General features: G+C 48.7%; 1 protein-coding gene across 4 annotated transcripts in view; it reads right to left on the bottom strand.

Annotated features, from left to right (window-relative positions):
• Slc24a1 (solute carrier family 24 member 1) overlaps positions 1-13,467 on the bottom strand; it is a 27,377-nt gene extending 13,910 nt beyond the window's left edge. For 3 of the 4 annotated variants that reach the window (XM_021207911.1, XM_021207909.1, XM_029543665.1), the window contains exons 1-2: positions 11,668-13,467; positions 569-622 (exon numbers count right to left, since the gene is read on the bottom strand). In XM_021207911.1, coding sequence (XP_021063570.1) covers positions 569-622; positions 11,668-13,467 — 1,854 coding nt within the window. The remainder of the gene's footprint in view (positions 1-568; positions 623-11,667) is intronic. The other variant, XM_021207910.1, reaches the window with a different exon arrangement.
• Positions 13,468-17,349: the final 3,882 nt, after the last annotated feature.

The following is a 17,349-nucleotide window of genomic DNA, read 5'->3' on the forward strand; positions in this document are numbered from 1 at the left end:
CACCTACAGGGTTGCAGCCCCCTTCAGCTCCTTGGGTACTTTCTCTAGCTCCTCCATTGGGGACACTGTGTTCTATCCAATAGCTGGGTGTGAGCATCCACTTCGGTGTTTGCCATCCTGCCTCCTTTCAAAGCTCCTATAACTCCTTCCGCCAGTCTTTCAGAAACCTTAGGCCCTGCCCCCTAGTCCCTTAGCTCTGGATATGCTGAAGCTATCAGTAATAGAAATTCTATCAATCAACATTGGGATTGGAGATTAGAACTTGAGTTTCTCTAGTCCAAATCGCATCTTGTAGATATAGAATCTGATTGTCTGGGACAGATGTTAAGAATTTAGTTCCCAAACTAGCACCATGTGGAGCCTAGAGGCTCTCACCACACAGCCTGCTCCTTCCCGGGTCACCCTGGTGTCTCCCAGGAGCCTCCCAGGCCTCCCTGAGTTGACCAGGTTGCACAGCATCAGGACCACAGCAACCTGGTGTTCAGACATATGCTGAGATCCTGCAATGTCCCTGCTCAAACTGGGATGCTGCACTGCCCCCGCTGGGCGAGCTGCACACATCACCCACCTTCAGCTTCTTGCTGTCCTGTTGCTCATTTTCCTCGATGGCATCCTCACTGGGCTGCGGAGGGGAACAGAGGTCAAGATGAGTCACAAGATGTCATGGAGAGACCCTGCCTTTTCATCTCTACCTGTCCTTCCTGTCCTTCCCTCTAGGGAAGCTGCTACTGCAACCCCAAAACACCCCAGGATCTAATCTGTCCTAAGAAAATGTCTCAACATGCCCGACACCTTTTCTCAAATGTTTCACCTGCCTGGAAAGCACATCCCAGGCTCCCCCTCCCCCTTCCCCTTCTCCCCCTCCTCCTCCTCCCCACCTCCTTCTTCTCATCCTCCCCTCCCCCTCCTCCTCCTCATCCCCTCTTCTTCCTCCTCCTCCTCTTCCTCCTCCTTCTCTCTTCCTCCCCCTCCTCCTCGTCTTATTCCTCCTCCTCCTGCTATTTGCCCTATTTTGGCTCCTCTCCCCTTTTACTTCAGGTCTCCATTTAAATGTCACCATCCTCTGTTCATCTCTTTAAATTTATTTATTATGTATACAGTGTTCTGCCTGCGTATATACCTGTGCAGCAGAAGAGGGTGCTAGTTCCCATTATAGATGGTTGTGAGCCACCATGTGGTTGCTGGGATTTGAACTCAGGACCTCTGGAAGAACAGACTGTGCTCTTAACCTCCGAGCCATCTCTCCAGCCTCCTCTTATAGGTGCCTATTCATTTCTGCCCTAGCATTCCCCCCAATTTCTTTGCATGTGAACAGACATGATAAAGATGCAGTATATTTACTATGTGGATGATAGATTCACTTCATCAATTCTTACTCCTCCCCCTGTTCATGCCCTTTCCCTCTGCCAAAGATGTTCTCTCTGTCCTTCTCTGCTAACCTGGTTCGTATCATTTGTTCTTGCTCAGAAAACCGGGGTGGATTCTTGTATAAAGCTTTCTCCATGACCCTTTAAGCTAGACCCCACCCTCAACCTCACTTTCCCCTTGAAAGTTGAACAGCATTAGCACATCTTGTGATTCAAAAGTCTTGCTGTGGGCTGGTGAAATGGCTCAGTGGGTAAGAGCACTGACTGCTCTTCCAAAGGTCCTGAGTTCAAATCCCAGCAACCACATGGTGGCTCACAACCATCCGCAATGAGATCCGATGCCCTCTTCTGGTGTGTCTGAAGACTACAGTGTACTTACATATAACAATAAATAAATCTTTTAAAAAAAATAACCAGGCTACTTATTTAAAAAAAAAAAAAAAAAAGTCTTGCTGTGGGATCGGATCGGTGCTTGTGTTTTAGGGGAGCTGTGGGACTGCCTGCTGAGGAGTGAGGTCAAATTTGAAGAAACTTGAAGCCCACCAGACTCACTCTCTTTGCATTTGTAACCTTGAATTGGCTACTCAACTAGAGTCCAGTCTTTCATTTATTTTTAGAGATGGGTTTACCATGTAGCCCAGGCTAACTTAGCCTAGAACTCACTATGGAGCCCAGGCTGGCCTTTGTGGTGATCCTCCTACCTCAGCCCCCTTTATGGGGTGCTTTACAGAAGTAAACTACCATCCCCTAGAGCCTACATTTGTCTGTCTGGTTTTTTGTTTATTTGTTTGTTTTTGTTTTTGTTTTTACCATGTAGTGATCTTTTGATGCAGTCATCTCTGGTCCCCTGACCTGTAGCTCTCAACAAAGGTAAGGAGGGGTCACAGACAATCCCAGGTGGCCTGTAACACTATCTTTAGGTACAGTTGCCTTAGTGACTATCTTTACATCCCTCTGCTTCCCTCATTGGCCACTAAGACTCAGGAGCAGAACAGCTTCCTTCTCTGTTCAGCTCTGTTTGGTTTTTTGGTGTTTTGGTTTTTTGGTTTTTTTCAAGACAGGGTTTCTCTGTATAGTTCTGGCTGTCCTGGGACCCACTTTGTAGACCAGGCTGGCCTTGAACTCAGAAATCCGCCTCTGTTCAGCTCTGAAAATACCACCTGACCACAGACTACCCTCCCATCCAGTCCCGTCACTCCGCTCGTATAGTGAGCACATGCACTGTGCTAGATAAGGGGCTGTGTTGGTGGTTAGGGGGAGAAAAGATATTGAGGACACAGAGTTTGCATTCAGAAAGGAGTTGAGACCTATCTGTCACACAGATGCAAGCAAAGAAGAGCGTGGGTCACAATAAAAGGGGCATACGTGGTGCTGCCGTGTGAGGTGCTCAGAAAGGCTTCCTGCAGTGGACGTAGTGACAACATTTGAAGGGTAGGGAAGGCTGGGGTGGCTGGTACTCACTGGTAAAGAATGAGTGGTCACTAGGTGAGTGCCGCAGAGCTGAAATGACCAAGCTGAGCGTGAAAGGGAGCTTCAATAAGCTCCTCTAGCGCACACCTGAGAGATTACCGAGAAGGAGGTGGCAGCCTACAGCACTAGCTGCCACTGCCCACCCCCCCCCTCACTGATCACTGTGTGTCCACCTCAGCTTTCTCCCACCGAGTCCGCTGGAGGCAGGCGAGTGGGGGCAGGCTACACTTCGGAATGGTTTGCTCTGTCCACAGAGAGCCAAGAGACTGACCTTCGCTCCACAGTGCACATCCCTAATGGTTTTTCTGCTGCTCAGTTTTATTCAAGCTAAAATAACTCTCTGTGTGCTCATGGGCAGTCTCAGTATGCACTTCTAGCTTTGAAGCCCTTTGTGGGGTGGGGGTGGGGTGCATGATCTTGCTGTTTAGCCTCTCCTTGCCTTGAATACTGAGCCACACACTTATGCAACTCTCAGCCATTTCTTTTTTTTTTTTAAATGACTATATTTTGTATATTATTGTTGCTTTGTGTGGAGGCTTGATTGTGTGTGAGTGTGAGTGTGTGTGTGTGTGTGTGTGTGTGTAAGTCTGAAGACAACTTTGCAGAGTTGATTCTCTTTCAACTTTTTGTGGGTTCCAGGAATCAAACTCAGATCAACACACTTATGTCGACCTTTTAAAAAACGGTTTGTTTAATATGAACGAGTGTTTTTGCCTTCACGTGTGTATCTGTATCATGGGGTGCCTTGTGCTCAAGAAGGTCAGAAAGTGGTGTTGGACCCCTGGAACTGGAATTAGAAGTAGCTGTGAGCATATTCCTCTGTCTGCCTTATAGCACATACCAGTAAGCCAGTCAGCAGGCCTGGGCCCAGGCTGCTCAGTTGGGCCTCCACTCTCCACTCTCCAGGTTTATTCTTCACCCCTCAGCCACAGTGACTTTCGAGTACATCAGTCACACTGTGTTCTAGAACCCCACTGTCCCCGAGAGAGAGGGTCCCCTGCTCATCCACAGTGCAGCACCGGGTTTTCTTTTGCTCGGCTTAGTTTTGTTTTTGCATTTTGAAAGGGTTTCACTGTGCAGCACTGACTGGCCTGGAACACACAGAGCTCTGCCTGCCTCGGCCTCCCAAACGCTGGGATAAAGCACACGTGCCGCCCCACCCAGCCTGTGACTCATTCTCATAACCTGCTTTTTACTTTGAGACAGCCCTGGCTGTTCTGAAGTTGACTCTGTAGACCAGGCTGGCCTTGAACCCATAGAGATCTGTCTGTCTGTCTCCTGAGTGCTGGAATTAAAGCTGTGTGCCACCGCCACCGCCCAGCTAAACTTTGTTGTGGTTATCGTGCCAGGGATCAAGATCAGAGGAGTAATCTACCACTGAGCTATCTCTGCAGTCCTCTAGGTGTGCCCCTGCGACGCAATGGACGTGAAGAAGTTGCACTGTTTTGCATTCTTTTTGGAATGCCTAGTGCTGGGTGGGCATCTCACACTTCCTCTTCTGCACTCATTTCAAGTGATCAGCTGCTGGGGCCAGGGGCCACGCCCTGTATGGCACAGCTGCAGTCTCCTTCCTCACAGACATCCCGTTCCTCTGGTCCAACCTCAGCTCAGGTTGGCAAGACCACACTCCTTCAGGACAGCCTCCTGTATCCCGCTCTACCAGACCTCCCTGACCCTCTGAAGTCCCTGAACACTTGCCAAAACATTTCTACATGATGCTGTAACTATTGGCTTTGACGCCTCCATCTTCCCCACCAAGGAGGACGTGTTACTGTGAAGCTGATGAGGCTTAGGTTGCAGGGCCTCTCTCCCTCTACTGCCTAATTTTGTAGAAATGGTTTTATATTCTCCTTCTTAATAAGTATCAGGTACCACAAAGGCTGGACCAGCTCCAGTTCCTCCATTAAGCTGAGCTCCAGGAGAGCCAGAAGTGTGTTTGATTTGTCACCGTATCACAGACCTGACAGGCTGCGAGTATAAGACAGGGTCTGCTCTTTCTCTCTCATCTCAGTTCTTTGGACCTCCCTTGACTGTGACATTTGTTATGGACCCACAGATTCACACTTCACATCCAGACCTGATGCCCCATCTTCAGGCTCCTGTGTGCAATCGTCTCCTTGGTAGCCACAGAAGAGCCCAGGCTTACCACTCCTGAACAGAGTTCCTGAGTTTCCTGAAATGATTTTCATTTCCCCTCCGGGATTCTCTTTCTTTGTGGCTGGATCACTCTCTGCTTACGCCAAAGAGCTCAGCCCCACCCTAGACTTCTCCCACCCTCCCTCCTCATTGCCAAGTTCAGACGATAACGTCTCCACAGACGGCTGTGTGCACATATGTGTGTGCCTGTGTGCATGTGAGATGCAGGTTCACTTCCCTTGGTTTCAGTGTCCTGCATTCAATTGGGGTCCAGACCTAGTTGATGGAAAGTTCCAGAAACAAACAAATTGTAACTTCTAAATTGTATGGTGTTCTGAGTAGCTTAATGCACTCTCAGGCTGTCCCCGAAAATCCTGCCAGGGACATGAACCATCTGTGTTCAGTGTGTCCACAGTATATTTGCTACCCGCCCACCAGTCCTTTAGCAGTTACCTTAGTTATCGGACCGTCCTCACTTTGCAGTGCTTGTACTCAAACAACCCTTATCTTATTTAGCAAGGGCTTGAAAGCAAACATAATGGTACATAAATTTTAGTTATGCCAAAGAAAAGACCTATAAAGTAAACGATATAAATCTTAGATCTGTCCAGTAGGGATCATGACATGCATCCCTTGGGAATAAGATAAGACTACGGTGTGCATATGCGTGCGTGCACATGCAAACACACACGCACAGCTGGAAGCTGGGTGCTCCAACAGCTCCTAGTCAGACTTGTTGCTACTCCTCCTTCCTTTGCTGTGCACCTATAACTCATTCTCTACACAGCAGTTTGGGGATGAGAACCTCTGGAACAGGAGTCTGATCCTCTCTTCCTGTGCCTCAAATGAACCCCAAACTCGGTACCCAGTTCCCAGTCCCCCTGCCTTGACCACTAACGGCACTGATGTGCCGGGTTCCTCCAGCCCTGGGCCTTTGAGAGTGTTCTTCCTTCCTGCAGGAATGTTTGCCCAGTTCTATCCTGAAGCCCACTCTTTAGCCTCCCCTGTTCCCCCTCAGGGAGGGTCCTCACTACCCTATCCTTGTGCGTTTCCCTCACAGTAACTCCTCACACTCTGAAATCCCCTTATTAACTACCACTCTCACTTCTATGCCCCCTCACTAAGCAGTTGCTTGTTGGAGTTGTTCTCTAATTAGTTCAGGTGGCAGAGCATCTAGAATGCATGCTGTTCTTCATAGAGCACCACAAATATTACTCTGATATTTAATCCCATCATGTTCCATGGGAGAAAATATCACTGTGTTGTATGGATGCCTGAAACACCGCTTCAGGCACACATGTATCTGTGGAAACAACAAGCAGTTGGAATAGACTTGTGTGGATGTTCGTGCTGTGCTATTAATAATTGTCTCTTGTGTCATCTGCTGGCACTGCCTGTTTGGGGAACTCTAAAAACTTCATCCAGTTATACACTCAGGCAAGCACTCTACCATTGGGCTGCAGTGATTCAAAGACTGAGGATTCAACTGGGACCAGCGCTGGAGGCCATTGTGAGCTGTAACAATGAGAGAGAGAGAGAGAGAGAGAGAGAGAGAGAGAGAGAGAGAGAGAGAGAGAGAGAGATTCCTTCTATCTTATTCTGACAATTAGAAGGACATCAAGGACTAGTTAAACAGTTGAAGGACATCCCTCAGCCCAGCCAAGATGAGCTCTCTTAGAGCACAGTAGCTTCTCTGGAACCTAACATGAATGGGACCCACAGCCACAGAGGTAGGAGGGACCAAGATGGCTGCATTTTATCCATAGGCTCCCCATTCTACAGCAAGCAGCTGGCTATACAGGCCACAGATATGACCCCCCAAGACAAATATCAATCCTGACAGGAGATAGGAAGACCATCCATCCTGCTTTGCCTGGGTGTGTCTTGCAGGTCGAAGAAGATTCCTGCTGGGGACAGAACAGGCCACGGCATGTTCAGGACCAAGTGCCAGGCTTTCCTCAGAGTCTCACATCCTGAGGGATTCTTTGGTGGAACATAGAATGGGTTTCTGTAAGGACTCATATCCTTACACCCCCTTTGCTATTGGCACTCCGTAGGGCTGCTCTTCTGACCCTGGCTGGTCCTTTCTGGCTAAGCAGTGAAGGGTCTGTCACCCATGGGTGCCAATAAGTTCTCCGTAGAATGTTGGCTCTCTGTGAGTACTCATGGCTAAAGAAGTTCAGATATTTGTAATCTGAGTCCAGAAACAGCACACAAAGTACTTCAACACCCAACATAAAGTTTCAAAGAGAGATAAATGAGACTGTTGACAGCCATGCAGACATTTACCATCGCCATACTGGGGATCGTAAAAGGCACCTTACACCAGTAGATGTGAACCCGATAATGCTGCCTTAAGTGTCAAAAGAGACTCTAAAATACTGTCCATAGGCTGCTGAGATGGCTCAAAGGGGCAGGTCTCATGACCTGAGATTCATCCACTAGGACCCACATGATCTCCACACATGTACTGTGGCATAAGAAGGCATGTAACACACACACTAAATAGATGTAAAGATGTAAAAATTATATATATATATATATATATATATATATATATATATATGATCAATACTAAATCATTTTTTCTGGAAATAGTCTTAAATATATTTTATTAGAATCATAGCTCCCAAGAAACCTCTTCTCTCTGATTGTGTGCTCAGAACAGAATGCGACATAAAATGACCACCCAGCTCAGAAACCTGGCCACACCTGTCAGGTAAAAGTTCAGGCCCTCCAGTAGGAGAACACCCGTACATAACCATACTGCTGCCCCTACTCACTGTGGAGCTATTTTCAGACCCTCCGCTTAGAGAAAACCCGCACATACCCATGTGGCTGCCCGGAGCTATTTACTTCCTAGCTACCGGGATGCCATGGAGCTGTGAAGGAGAAGAGAGGTGTGAGACAGCTTGCAGAGCAGCAGTTTTTTATGGCCTGATACCAAGGCATGCTGGGTGCCACGGAGCAGAGCTAGTGGTGAAGCCCTGACCAGGAGAGAAACACAGGTGAGAAAAAAGACACCACACCGGGCAGTGGTGGAGCACGCCTTTAATCCCAGCACTTGGGAGGCAGAGGCAGGCGGATTTCTGAATTCGAGGCCAGCCTGGTCTACAGAGTGAGTTCCAGGACAGCCAGGGCTACACAGAGAAACCCTGTCTCGAAAAAACCAAAACCAAAACAAACAAACAAACAAAGAACACGAGCTCCTTCCCCTCCCTCTGCACATCTGCTTCTGCATTGCCACTGGGTGGGAAAGCTAAGTGTGACCCAAAGTCTGAGCCCAGAGTCTTATTCTGTATGTATTTAGTTCAGTCTCTTCAGGGCCAGTTCTGGGAAGTCTGGAACTCCCTTCAGCGGAAGGGAGGAGTCAGGAAGGGAATCCACGCTAATGAGGGTCATTCCATATACCTGTGCCTTTACAATCCCTCTCTCTCCTTCCCTCTCCCCCTCTCCCTCTCCCTTTCTCTTTCTTTTTTGAGACAGAGTTTTGTGTAACCCTGACTGTCCTGGAACTCACACTACATAGACCATGCTGTTGACCTTGAATTCATAGATCCACCTGCCCCTGTTTCCTGTGTGCTGGGATTAAAGTTGTGCACCATCACCCTGCAACAATTTCTTATTAAATTCTACAAAACTAGACTGTTATCCCTAGCTTACATATGAGGAGACAGGGGCTCAGAGTAGGCACTTAACCTGGCCAAAGACACACGGCTAGTCAGTGATAGTTAGTGATGATGGTGAATCAGTATATTTGGGTTTTAACTCAGGTGTCCTGTTAACTATCCCCTGATCCATGGGCAAGCCGAGGAACCGTGCACACTGTTTATTAGTTAAGTACCTAAATGAAAGGCCGTGTGAGGGATACAGTTAGCATCAAGGAAGAGAATCTTGTGAGGGAGCCACAAATCATATTGCTGTGAATGGGGTGAGACACCCCAGGCAACAGCAGACTCTGCTAAAGCCAGGCAATAAAAACCTTCTGCTCTGCAAGCTACCCCACACCTCTCTTTCACAGCTCCATGGCATCCCTGTAGCTAGGAAGTAAATAGCTCCACCATGAGTAGGGGCAGCGCATGGATATGTGCGGGTGTTCTCCCAGCAGAGGGCCTGAACTTTCACCCGACGACAGGTGTGGTGCGGCCAGGTTTCTGAGCTGGGTGATTGTTTTATGTCGCATTCTGTTCTGAGCATTTCTCTCCGGACTTCTCAAGTTCAGAGCCATGGTTGATGGAGAAGGCTGGTTTCTCTGAGCCCCGTCTTTTCCAATGACGTTTAACTAAAGGGACCCAGTGATCCAGGAGAGCCACTATCCAGTGAGAGGGCGGAGAGGGAGAGAAAGGAGAAGAGGAGGCTGCTCTCATGGCTTATCGGTAAGGAGAAACACTTTGCAGGCCAGGCACAGGCTTCCATTAAGCCACAAAGATTGAAAACCAGTATGGTTTGCTACACCAAAGACTGAGTTTGCATAGAACTGCTTTATGGATCAACATAGTGGCTTGTCCTCTCACTGATGGTGAGATACAGTATAACTTAAGTCCCTCTGATCAGATCATAGCTGTGTGATCAGCTCATAGCCAGTTAAATTCAGACACAAAAGAAGGTGGTTTGATCTCTCTGTAGCTTAAAGTCACCCCAGAATGGAACTTTAAATCATTTTTAAACAGCTATAGTTTTGAGTTTTGAGTTATACTTATTCTTTTTTTCCTTCTTTCTTTCTTTCTTTCTTTTTTTTTTTTTTTTAGACAGGGTTTCTCTGTGTAGCTCTGACTGTCCTGGAACTCAATTTGTAGACCAGGCTGGCTTCGAACTCAGAAATCTGCCTGCCTTTGCCTCCCAAGTTCTGGGATTAAAGGCGTGTGCCACCACCACTGCCCAACATTTATACTTATTCTTACATGGACATTATTCATGGCAAATCCAATGCATCCATATGTTAAGTACTGTAGGATTTACCTTCAAGTATAGTTAATAATTCAACATTTCATCAATAATACTGTCAATTAAAAGTCCTACTGAATTAGTTTCAACACAAAGTAAGAACACAGTTGCAATCAGCCCCTGCTCACTGCTTGGCAAAGAGCTGCTACTATTGGCCCTGGACAATTAAGTTGGACAAATTCTCTATTAAAATTATGGGTTTTTCATCACTCACTTAGCAAGCTTTGCTTTGATGGCCTTGCTCAAGTGCAGCAGTAATTCCAGAGTGTGTTGAGTTTCAAGGAAAGCAGAATCATTACAAAGAGCCAGGAGGCAGGTCAGAGGGGTTTTGAACACTGTTGCCCTGATACACACAGAGATCTTCTCAGAGAAGCCAGGACTCCATAAGGACGCCTGTCCACAGAGGTTCCTGCTTCCTCAGCGTGAATTACACAGCAAGGAGTCACCCTCTCTCTAAGCCCGTGGCTTCCTAGAGGAGCAGCCTGACAGGAAACAGGGTGATTAGAGAGTCCGACGGTAGTTCTGACCCAGCCGGCACTGTGACCCCAGGCAGGACTTTCCCCCTGTCTGTGCCCTGTGTAAATGACTAATGGAGGAATGACCACTGTGGGACTTGTCAGAACTGGACTCATTGGACTCAGACATTATCATAGAAGTCAGAGTTAGAACCTTTTGGTAATTAAGTGGACTCTATCATTTACCCTAGAGACTGGGAAAGGGTCGGGAAGAGACCTGCTCAGGTCCTGCCGTTAATTGAAAAGCGGCATCAGATTAGAACTCAGGGGTCCATGCTCTGACCAAAACACCGTGTTACTTCAAAAGTTCTAAAGGAAGCAGCACAATCCCTTGCCTCCTGCTGCAGAGGTTGGCAGACGTCCTGTCCACTCATCAAAACCGCTAGGGATTAAGTAGCTAAATCCTATGCTCTTTGCGCAAAAGATTCTGCTCCCACTAAAAGCTATGAGCCAACCTTTACCCAAACTCACTCTCCAGGAACAGGAAAGATTGGGGTCCCTCTTTGGGATTTGCTTTCAGAGCTCACCTCCTCAATATGATGTCATCTTTCAAGTCTCTGAACCATCCAATGGATTTAAGCAGGGAACCCCCCCCCCCGGGGAGGGGTGCAGAGAAGTCCCAGCATTGGCATGTCTGCTATCAGGGCTCCAGTACATACTGAGGGCTCTGCCTGGGGGCTGGCTTGTCAGTGAGTGAGTGGGGCTCCCCTCATCTCCAATATTAAATGGGAAAAACCCCTTCCCTCCACAGACTCCACCTAAGCCACACTCTTTCCAAGTCCAGCCTGTGAACAAACATACTTGAAAATAACGGGGCCACCTAAACCCCGAACCCCCTGTACTCAGAAGAGATTAGCATTTTCCCGCCCACCCTGCTATGTCTCTCTTCTTCCTCCAAAGCCGGCTCAAATGGCATTTCCAGACATCTATCAGTCTGAGCTGGATTCAAATCATGATTCCACTGCCTGCTTGCCGTGTGACCCTGGATGAATGTTTTAACTTCTCTTCTAGCTTCAGTTTCTTTCCTGAAGAATAAGGATCATAACCAGGACCTGTATTTAGGATGGTTGGGGTAGAGCCATGGCCACAGGTTCTGATGGCAGAGCACAGAACAGCCAGGGAAAGGGAGCAGCTGCCTCTTGCAGTCTTGCGCTCCGCTCTTTCTTTCATCCTTAGCTTCCTCCTACCCTTTCACACCAAAGAGGCCTGGGAAAGCTGGAACTAGACTGCCTTACCTTGCTGATGTCTCCCAGGGCCATGACTTTGGCTACTGGCCTCCTGCTAAGCTGCTCTTTCACCCAGAGCTCAATCTGCTTGTTCCACTTCATGGTGAACACATAGAGAGCGTAGGCCAGCAGCAGCAGCAGGCTCTCCCACCAGGCAATGAGACTATCCAGGAAGAAGACAATGAGCATAGACAAGTCAAGGATGTAGAAGGAGACGTCTCGGAACAGGGGCCACCAGGTGAGGTTGAGGATCTCCCGGGAGAAGAGGGCACAGGTGCCAATAACAAAAAGGATGTTGAACACAGCAGAGCCCACGATGGTACCGATACCCACATTGCTGTGGGAGATAAAGACACCAATGAGAGAGGTGAAGAGCTCGGGGGCCGAGCCTCCAGCAGCCATGAATGTGGCCCCTGCCACATCTTCAGAGATCTGCAGCTTGTGTGTGATGACTCCCAAGGCTGGGACAAAGTACTCATCACACACAATGGCCAAGGCCACGAACACATACATCATACCAAAGATGTGTAGGACCACCCAGCCCTGTCGTCGATCCTCTACACTGAACAGGTCTGGAGGATACTCCGCCTTGGGGTGGAGATTTGGCCAGCCGGGTGGCAAAGCCGAGGGACCGGAACTAGGTGTCTCTGGGAACAGGATGCTTGTCACGCCTGGAGATGGGGTCATGGGTACAGCTGGGGCTGGCTCCACAACCACACAGCGGTGGACCTGTGTGCTCACGGTTGCCTTGCCTTTGGGAGTTATGAGGGTGCTGTGTGCTGTGAAAGGTCTCTTTTCCCTGTCGGTGGCCGAGGCAATTCTAATGGCTGGTGCGCTGGTTCTGGACAAGGGATTGCTAATTCTCCGGGCAGCAGTAGACCCTTCGATGGTTGCTGGGATGCTCTCCAACCTGGTGCTTACTGTCATTTGCTCCTCAGGGGTGGCAGGGGTGTGCTGCAGGACTGCTCCCTGGGGAGTGGTAGAGCTATTTCTTTCCCCTCCTCTAAGACTTCCCGGGGTGTTCTTTCCCACCAAACTTGAAGAAGTCACGAGGTTTGTTTCTACTTCGTGTGTTAAGGAAGTCTCGGTGTTCAGAGCCATTCTCTTGAGAGAAGCTGCTGTGGTTTCTCCTGCGGTTCTCTCAGATCTGGGCTCCAACAGCCTATAGGTTGCCATGGTTTCACTGTCTCTCTCTGTTGATGTGGGGCTGATGGTGAGAGGCGCACCTGCTGGGGATGGGGTATGCGTCCTTCCTTTTTCCCTGGTGTGAGTTGGGCTTGAGTTCTTCCTCTCTCCCCTGGGTTTTGGAATATAGCTCTTTACCCTCTGTCTGCCTGAAGTTGAGATGAAGTGACTTGGTGCTCCTCTAGGTGTGGGTGGGACGTTTTCTTTTTGTCTTCTTGTGCCAGCTGTTGTAGGGCTATAACTGTTCTTTGGTGACATTGGAGGGATCTTGGTTGTTCTGGGTGGATTGGGGGTGTCCTCCATTGCTATGCTAGGTGCTGCTTCATCCATCATCACCGTGTCTTGGGCTGCTAGCATCCCATCCTCCACTTCAGAGCTAGCCTCTGGAGGGTCACTGTCTGCCACTGTCATCTCATCATTGGGGAGGTCTCTGCTGACCAGTTTAATAGGCTGCTGGGGGGAGACCTTTGTCCACACTGAGGGGGGATTCTGGGATCTCCTCAGGTGCTGATAAGTAGAACCAATGATCAACATTCCCAGGAGGAAAACAAGGCGACTCCAATGAAGCCTCTTTGGTCGAAGTAATCGCCTCTCCTGTGTCCCCATCCTGATCAGTTTCCCCATGATGGCCAGTTAGGTCTGGTTACAGTTAGCCTCTCATCCTGTCCAGGGAGAGGCGGAGGCTGCTCTGGGATTCATGTTAGTAATCAGGAAAGATTTCTCCATGAAGCCCAGCCTGGGGTTATCCCCAAACCTAGAGGGAAAGAGGAGTTATTTGCCTTCTTCTGAGATCTAGGACTCTCCTTTCTAGAAAGGTAGAGTGATGGCGGTCCCAGGGACACAAAGCTTCAGTCAGGTCTGAGACCTTGTTCTGAAGAAGCTAACCACTCCTCCCCTCCCCTCCAGGGTGCAATGCCTGCTCTCAGGAGACAGTATTCTGTAGACATGCCAGCAGTCCAAGTTTCTGAGTGAGGCCTGGGGGCTTTGTGGATTCTCTGAGTCTTTCCTGGCTCTCCCTGCACCCCTCAGGCCCAAGCCTAGGTTTCTGGGAGCTCAGTAATCCATAACTTAGGCCCAGGCCACAAATCTCAACTTCTCAAAGGCAACATGGAGCTGGAGAGGCATGCTTTTAAAGTATAGATAGCGAGAGAAAGCAGTGGATGGTGTCTCTGAGACTCTGCCTGCTCATGTGGGCTAGTTTTTGCTGTTGGGAGCTGGGGTTTGTTTTAGACTCTTTTGGAATTCTTGGACTGTCTCAGCCAGAGAGGACATGGGGCATCTTATTGAATGGTCTGGGTTGGTAGAAGGAAAATGAGAAATGGAGCCAAAGGCCAAAGGCCAGGACTCTCAGCTCTACTGCCTACCAGCTGTGTCGTCTGAGCAAGCTAACCTTACTGCCTCCACCATGGCATGGGTGTTGTTGGTTATGCAAAACCAAACTCTGGAAGGATGTCCGGGGAAGGGAAACTGAGGAGCACTAGTCAGGGAGGACTTCGTCTTCACTGTACACTTGACCAGAAGATTGTTTTACCACGTGTACGCTGCAATAATCTAAATGTAAATCTTGAGACAGGGTTTCATGTAGCCCAGCCTGGCTTTGAACACAACATGCAGGCAAGGATGATCTTGAACTTTTCATCCTCCTGCCTTCATCTCCCAAGTGCTGGGATAAGCACGTGCCACCGTGTCGACTTTGTGCAAGGTCTAGGAATTGAACCCAGAATTTTTGTGTATGCTGGGTGAGCACTGTACCAATTGAACTATATCCCAGCACATTTAAATTTGATTTATTTGTATGAATATTACCCATATAAATAGTAATGACATTGGGTTACAAGAATTCTGAAAGACTAAACACACATAAAGTCTATGGAAAAGCATTAGACAGACTCGGAGTCACTGGGATTTAGTTTTATAGATGCAGGAGGAAGGACCCGCGAAGAACCCTTGTTTTATAAAGAGCCTTGAGGTCCAGATTTGGCAAATATCCATTAAATCTCCATGTCCAAAGATATTATGCAACAATTATTTTTAAAATGCCTGGTTTTGCATAGGACAGTAATATCTCAGGAGTGGGCTGGGTAACACATAGATCTCTCCAGTACAACTCCCAGGTGAGGTACAGAGACCCTGAGAGGAGACCAGGTGTGCTTATTTAACTTCACACAGCTCCAAGGGACCCACGCACGAGCCTCCAGAGACTCTCCCAGGCTTTTTGTAAAACCTTATTAACTGGAAGTGCCGATGTGCCGGCCTAGAGTATCAGAGCAGAACCATCAAAGGAGTAGAGATAAGTGAGCTTCCTCCGTTGCCCTTGACTACCCCGACCTCTCCCATCTTCCTCCAGCCCCTGCCCCTGGCCGGGAACGCAGCCCACGTGCACCTCCTACAGGAATTCTAGAGGGTCTCTCTCCTTCCCCTGTGTGTGTGGAGGAGAGCTGAGCTAGCACCTGGCTGAACCCTCCGACCTAAACACATCATTTACCTTCAGACCTCAACATCCGTGTCTTCCAAGTTCCGGAAACTTGTCAGAATCTGGGGTCTCGAAGAGTAGGTCTGAAGTGGAACCACAGGGAACACCCCATTCTCCTCCTGCCAGCTCCCTTAGGAATCCTAATTCAAGGGTATGAAGGGCATGTCAGGGGACACATAGCCAATCCTGCCTAATACCCGCCTCCTCTAAGAAGCTTATGGGGCATTGCACAAGTTCTGGGCCCCATAACAAACCCCAGGGGGTAGACTTTTCACCAGGGACACAGCATAGACACCTCATGGGACCACCCCCACCAGAGTCAGTGGGGGAACTTCTCAAATTTGTTACTAAGCTATAGGAGGAATTCAAGGCCATTTAGGGCTTCCATGCTTAGACGAGGGGAAAGACATGGAGGGAAACAGAAAGCTCTGAGAAACCAAGAGAAAGTACGTGGGGCTTAAGCGATCAAAAGGCATCAGCACCAGGCTCCACTAGCTACGGTGGAAGTGTAACCATAAGTGTAAATGCCGAGACAGTAACGCCCGTTCCACCTAGATGTAGGGTGAGTATGAAAATCAAGTTGAAACTGAGGACCCGGGAGGGAAATATTCAGCAAACGTGAAAGCATTTTGGAATGTATTTTATTAAGTCAAAAGAAAACCCTTAGGAAATCATGTGGAGACATCACAAGGTACTGAAGATGTTGGCTCCTGAGCCTCTTAAACCTCTAGCCTCGTTAGCATTTTGTCTAAGCTCCGCCCCACAGTTACCTGGCAACAGCCAGGTATGCCTGACTCACTATAAAAGGAGCTGCTTGCCTCCTCCGATCTCTCTTGCTCTTGCCTTCCTGCTCGCGCTCTGTCCTCCTCTTCCCCCTCCCTTTCTCCACCTCTACTACGATCTTAACTCCCCTCCCATGCCCTGAATAAACTCTATTCTGTACTAAACCAATGTCATTTGGTTGGTCCCGTAGCAGGAAGGGAGGTCTCAACATGGGCCCGCCGAGGCACCCCCTTCCCCCACACCTGACTACACCTCCACTAAATATATCCCCTCCTCTCTTTATCTTTTTTATAAACACATCACTGATCTCTGGCAGTGTGGGTCCTGTGCCCTGCAGCTATGTCAAGCACTAGACAGAGTTAGATGAATCTGAGACACCGAGAGAACAAGTGTGCCTGGTCCTCTAACTCTGTCTAGTGCTTACTAGCTGCCTACTCCTCCTTTCCTCGTTCCCCACACGTACATGAGTGGCTGCTGCTTTAATTTGACATAGCAGGTAATCTCTCCCAGCCTCGTGTCTACCCCATGTCATCCCGAATATCCTAGAAAAAAAGACAGGTAATTTGCTTCCTCTGCCAAACCCTGCAGGGGGCACCACAGCTGGGGGAAGAGCAAGTTAGACCTCTGTCCCGCAGTGACACCTGGTTTTGCTTTCATACCGTCTCCAGCAGAACCAGGTTCTTACCTTTCTTCAACGTTCTGTCTGGCCCCCCGGAGACAGAGAAGGGAACACAACTGACAACGTGAGTTCTCTTTTCTTCCGTTTTAAAGTGCTGTTTACATAGTGCAGAGCATTCAGAGAAGAAGATCCCGTTCTCTCATATCCTTAATGTTAACCACTTCTTGCTAGTACCTAACCCACATTTTACTTGATAGAAATGACTCTAGTTCCTTTGTCCTATCCTCATGAAATTGAAACACCTTTTGAAATTCAGTGGAATGTAGGAGAGTTTGCAGTTTGCCAAGGAATGCAAGCATCATGTGCACTAGCCCTGAGAGCCTGGGCTGACTTCTCTGAGCAGAGATATAAGTAAGTGACACTCTGGTCTGTAGGAGGAGGGAGATATTGACACTACCGGGTTAGCAGGGTTGCCCTGAGAATTAAGCCATTACTATGTGAGGCGGGTTAGCAGTGCCTGGCGCTGCCGTTGCCTTACTTTGCTTATAGGGGCCCAGCTGCTGGGACTGTAGACAGATGTCAAAGAGGGCAGCAGATCCCCACACAGTCCATCACGACAACTCTGCGAATT

This window comes from Mus pahari, chromosome 10 (assembly GCF_900095145.1).
Source record: "Mus pahari chromosome 10, PAHARI_EIJ_v1.1, whole genome shotgun sequence".
Lineage (NCBI taxonomy): Eukaryota > Metazoa > Chordata > Mammalia > Rodentia > Muridae > Mus > Mus pahari.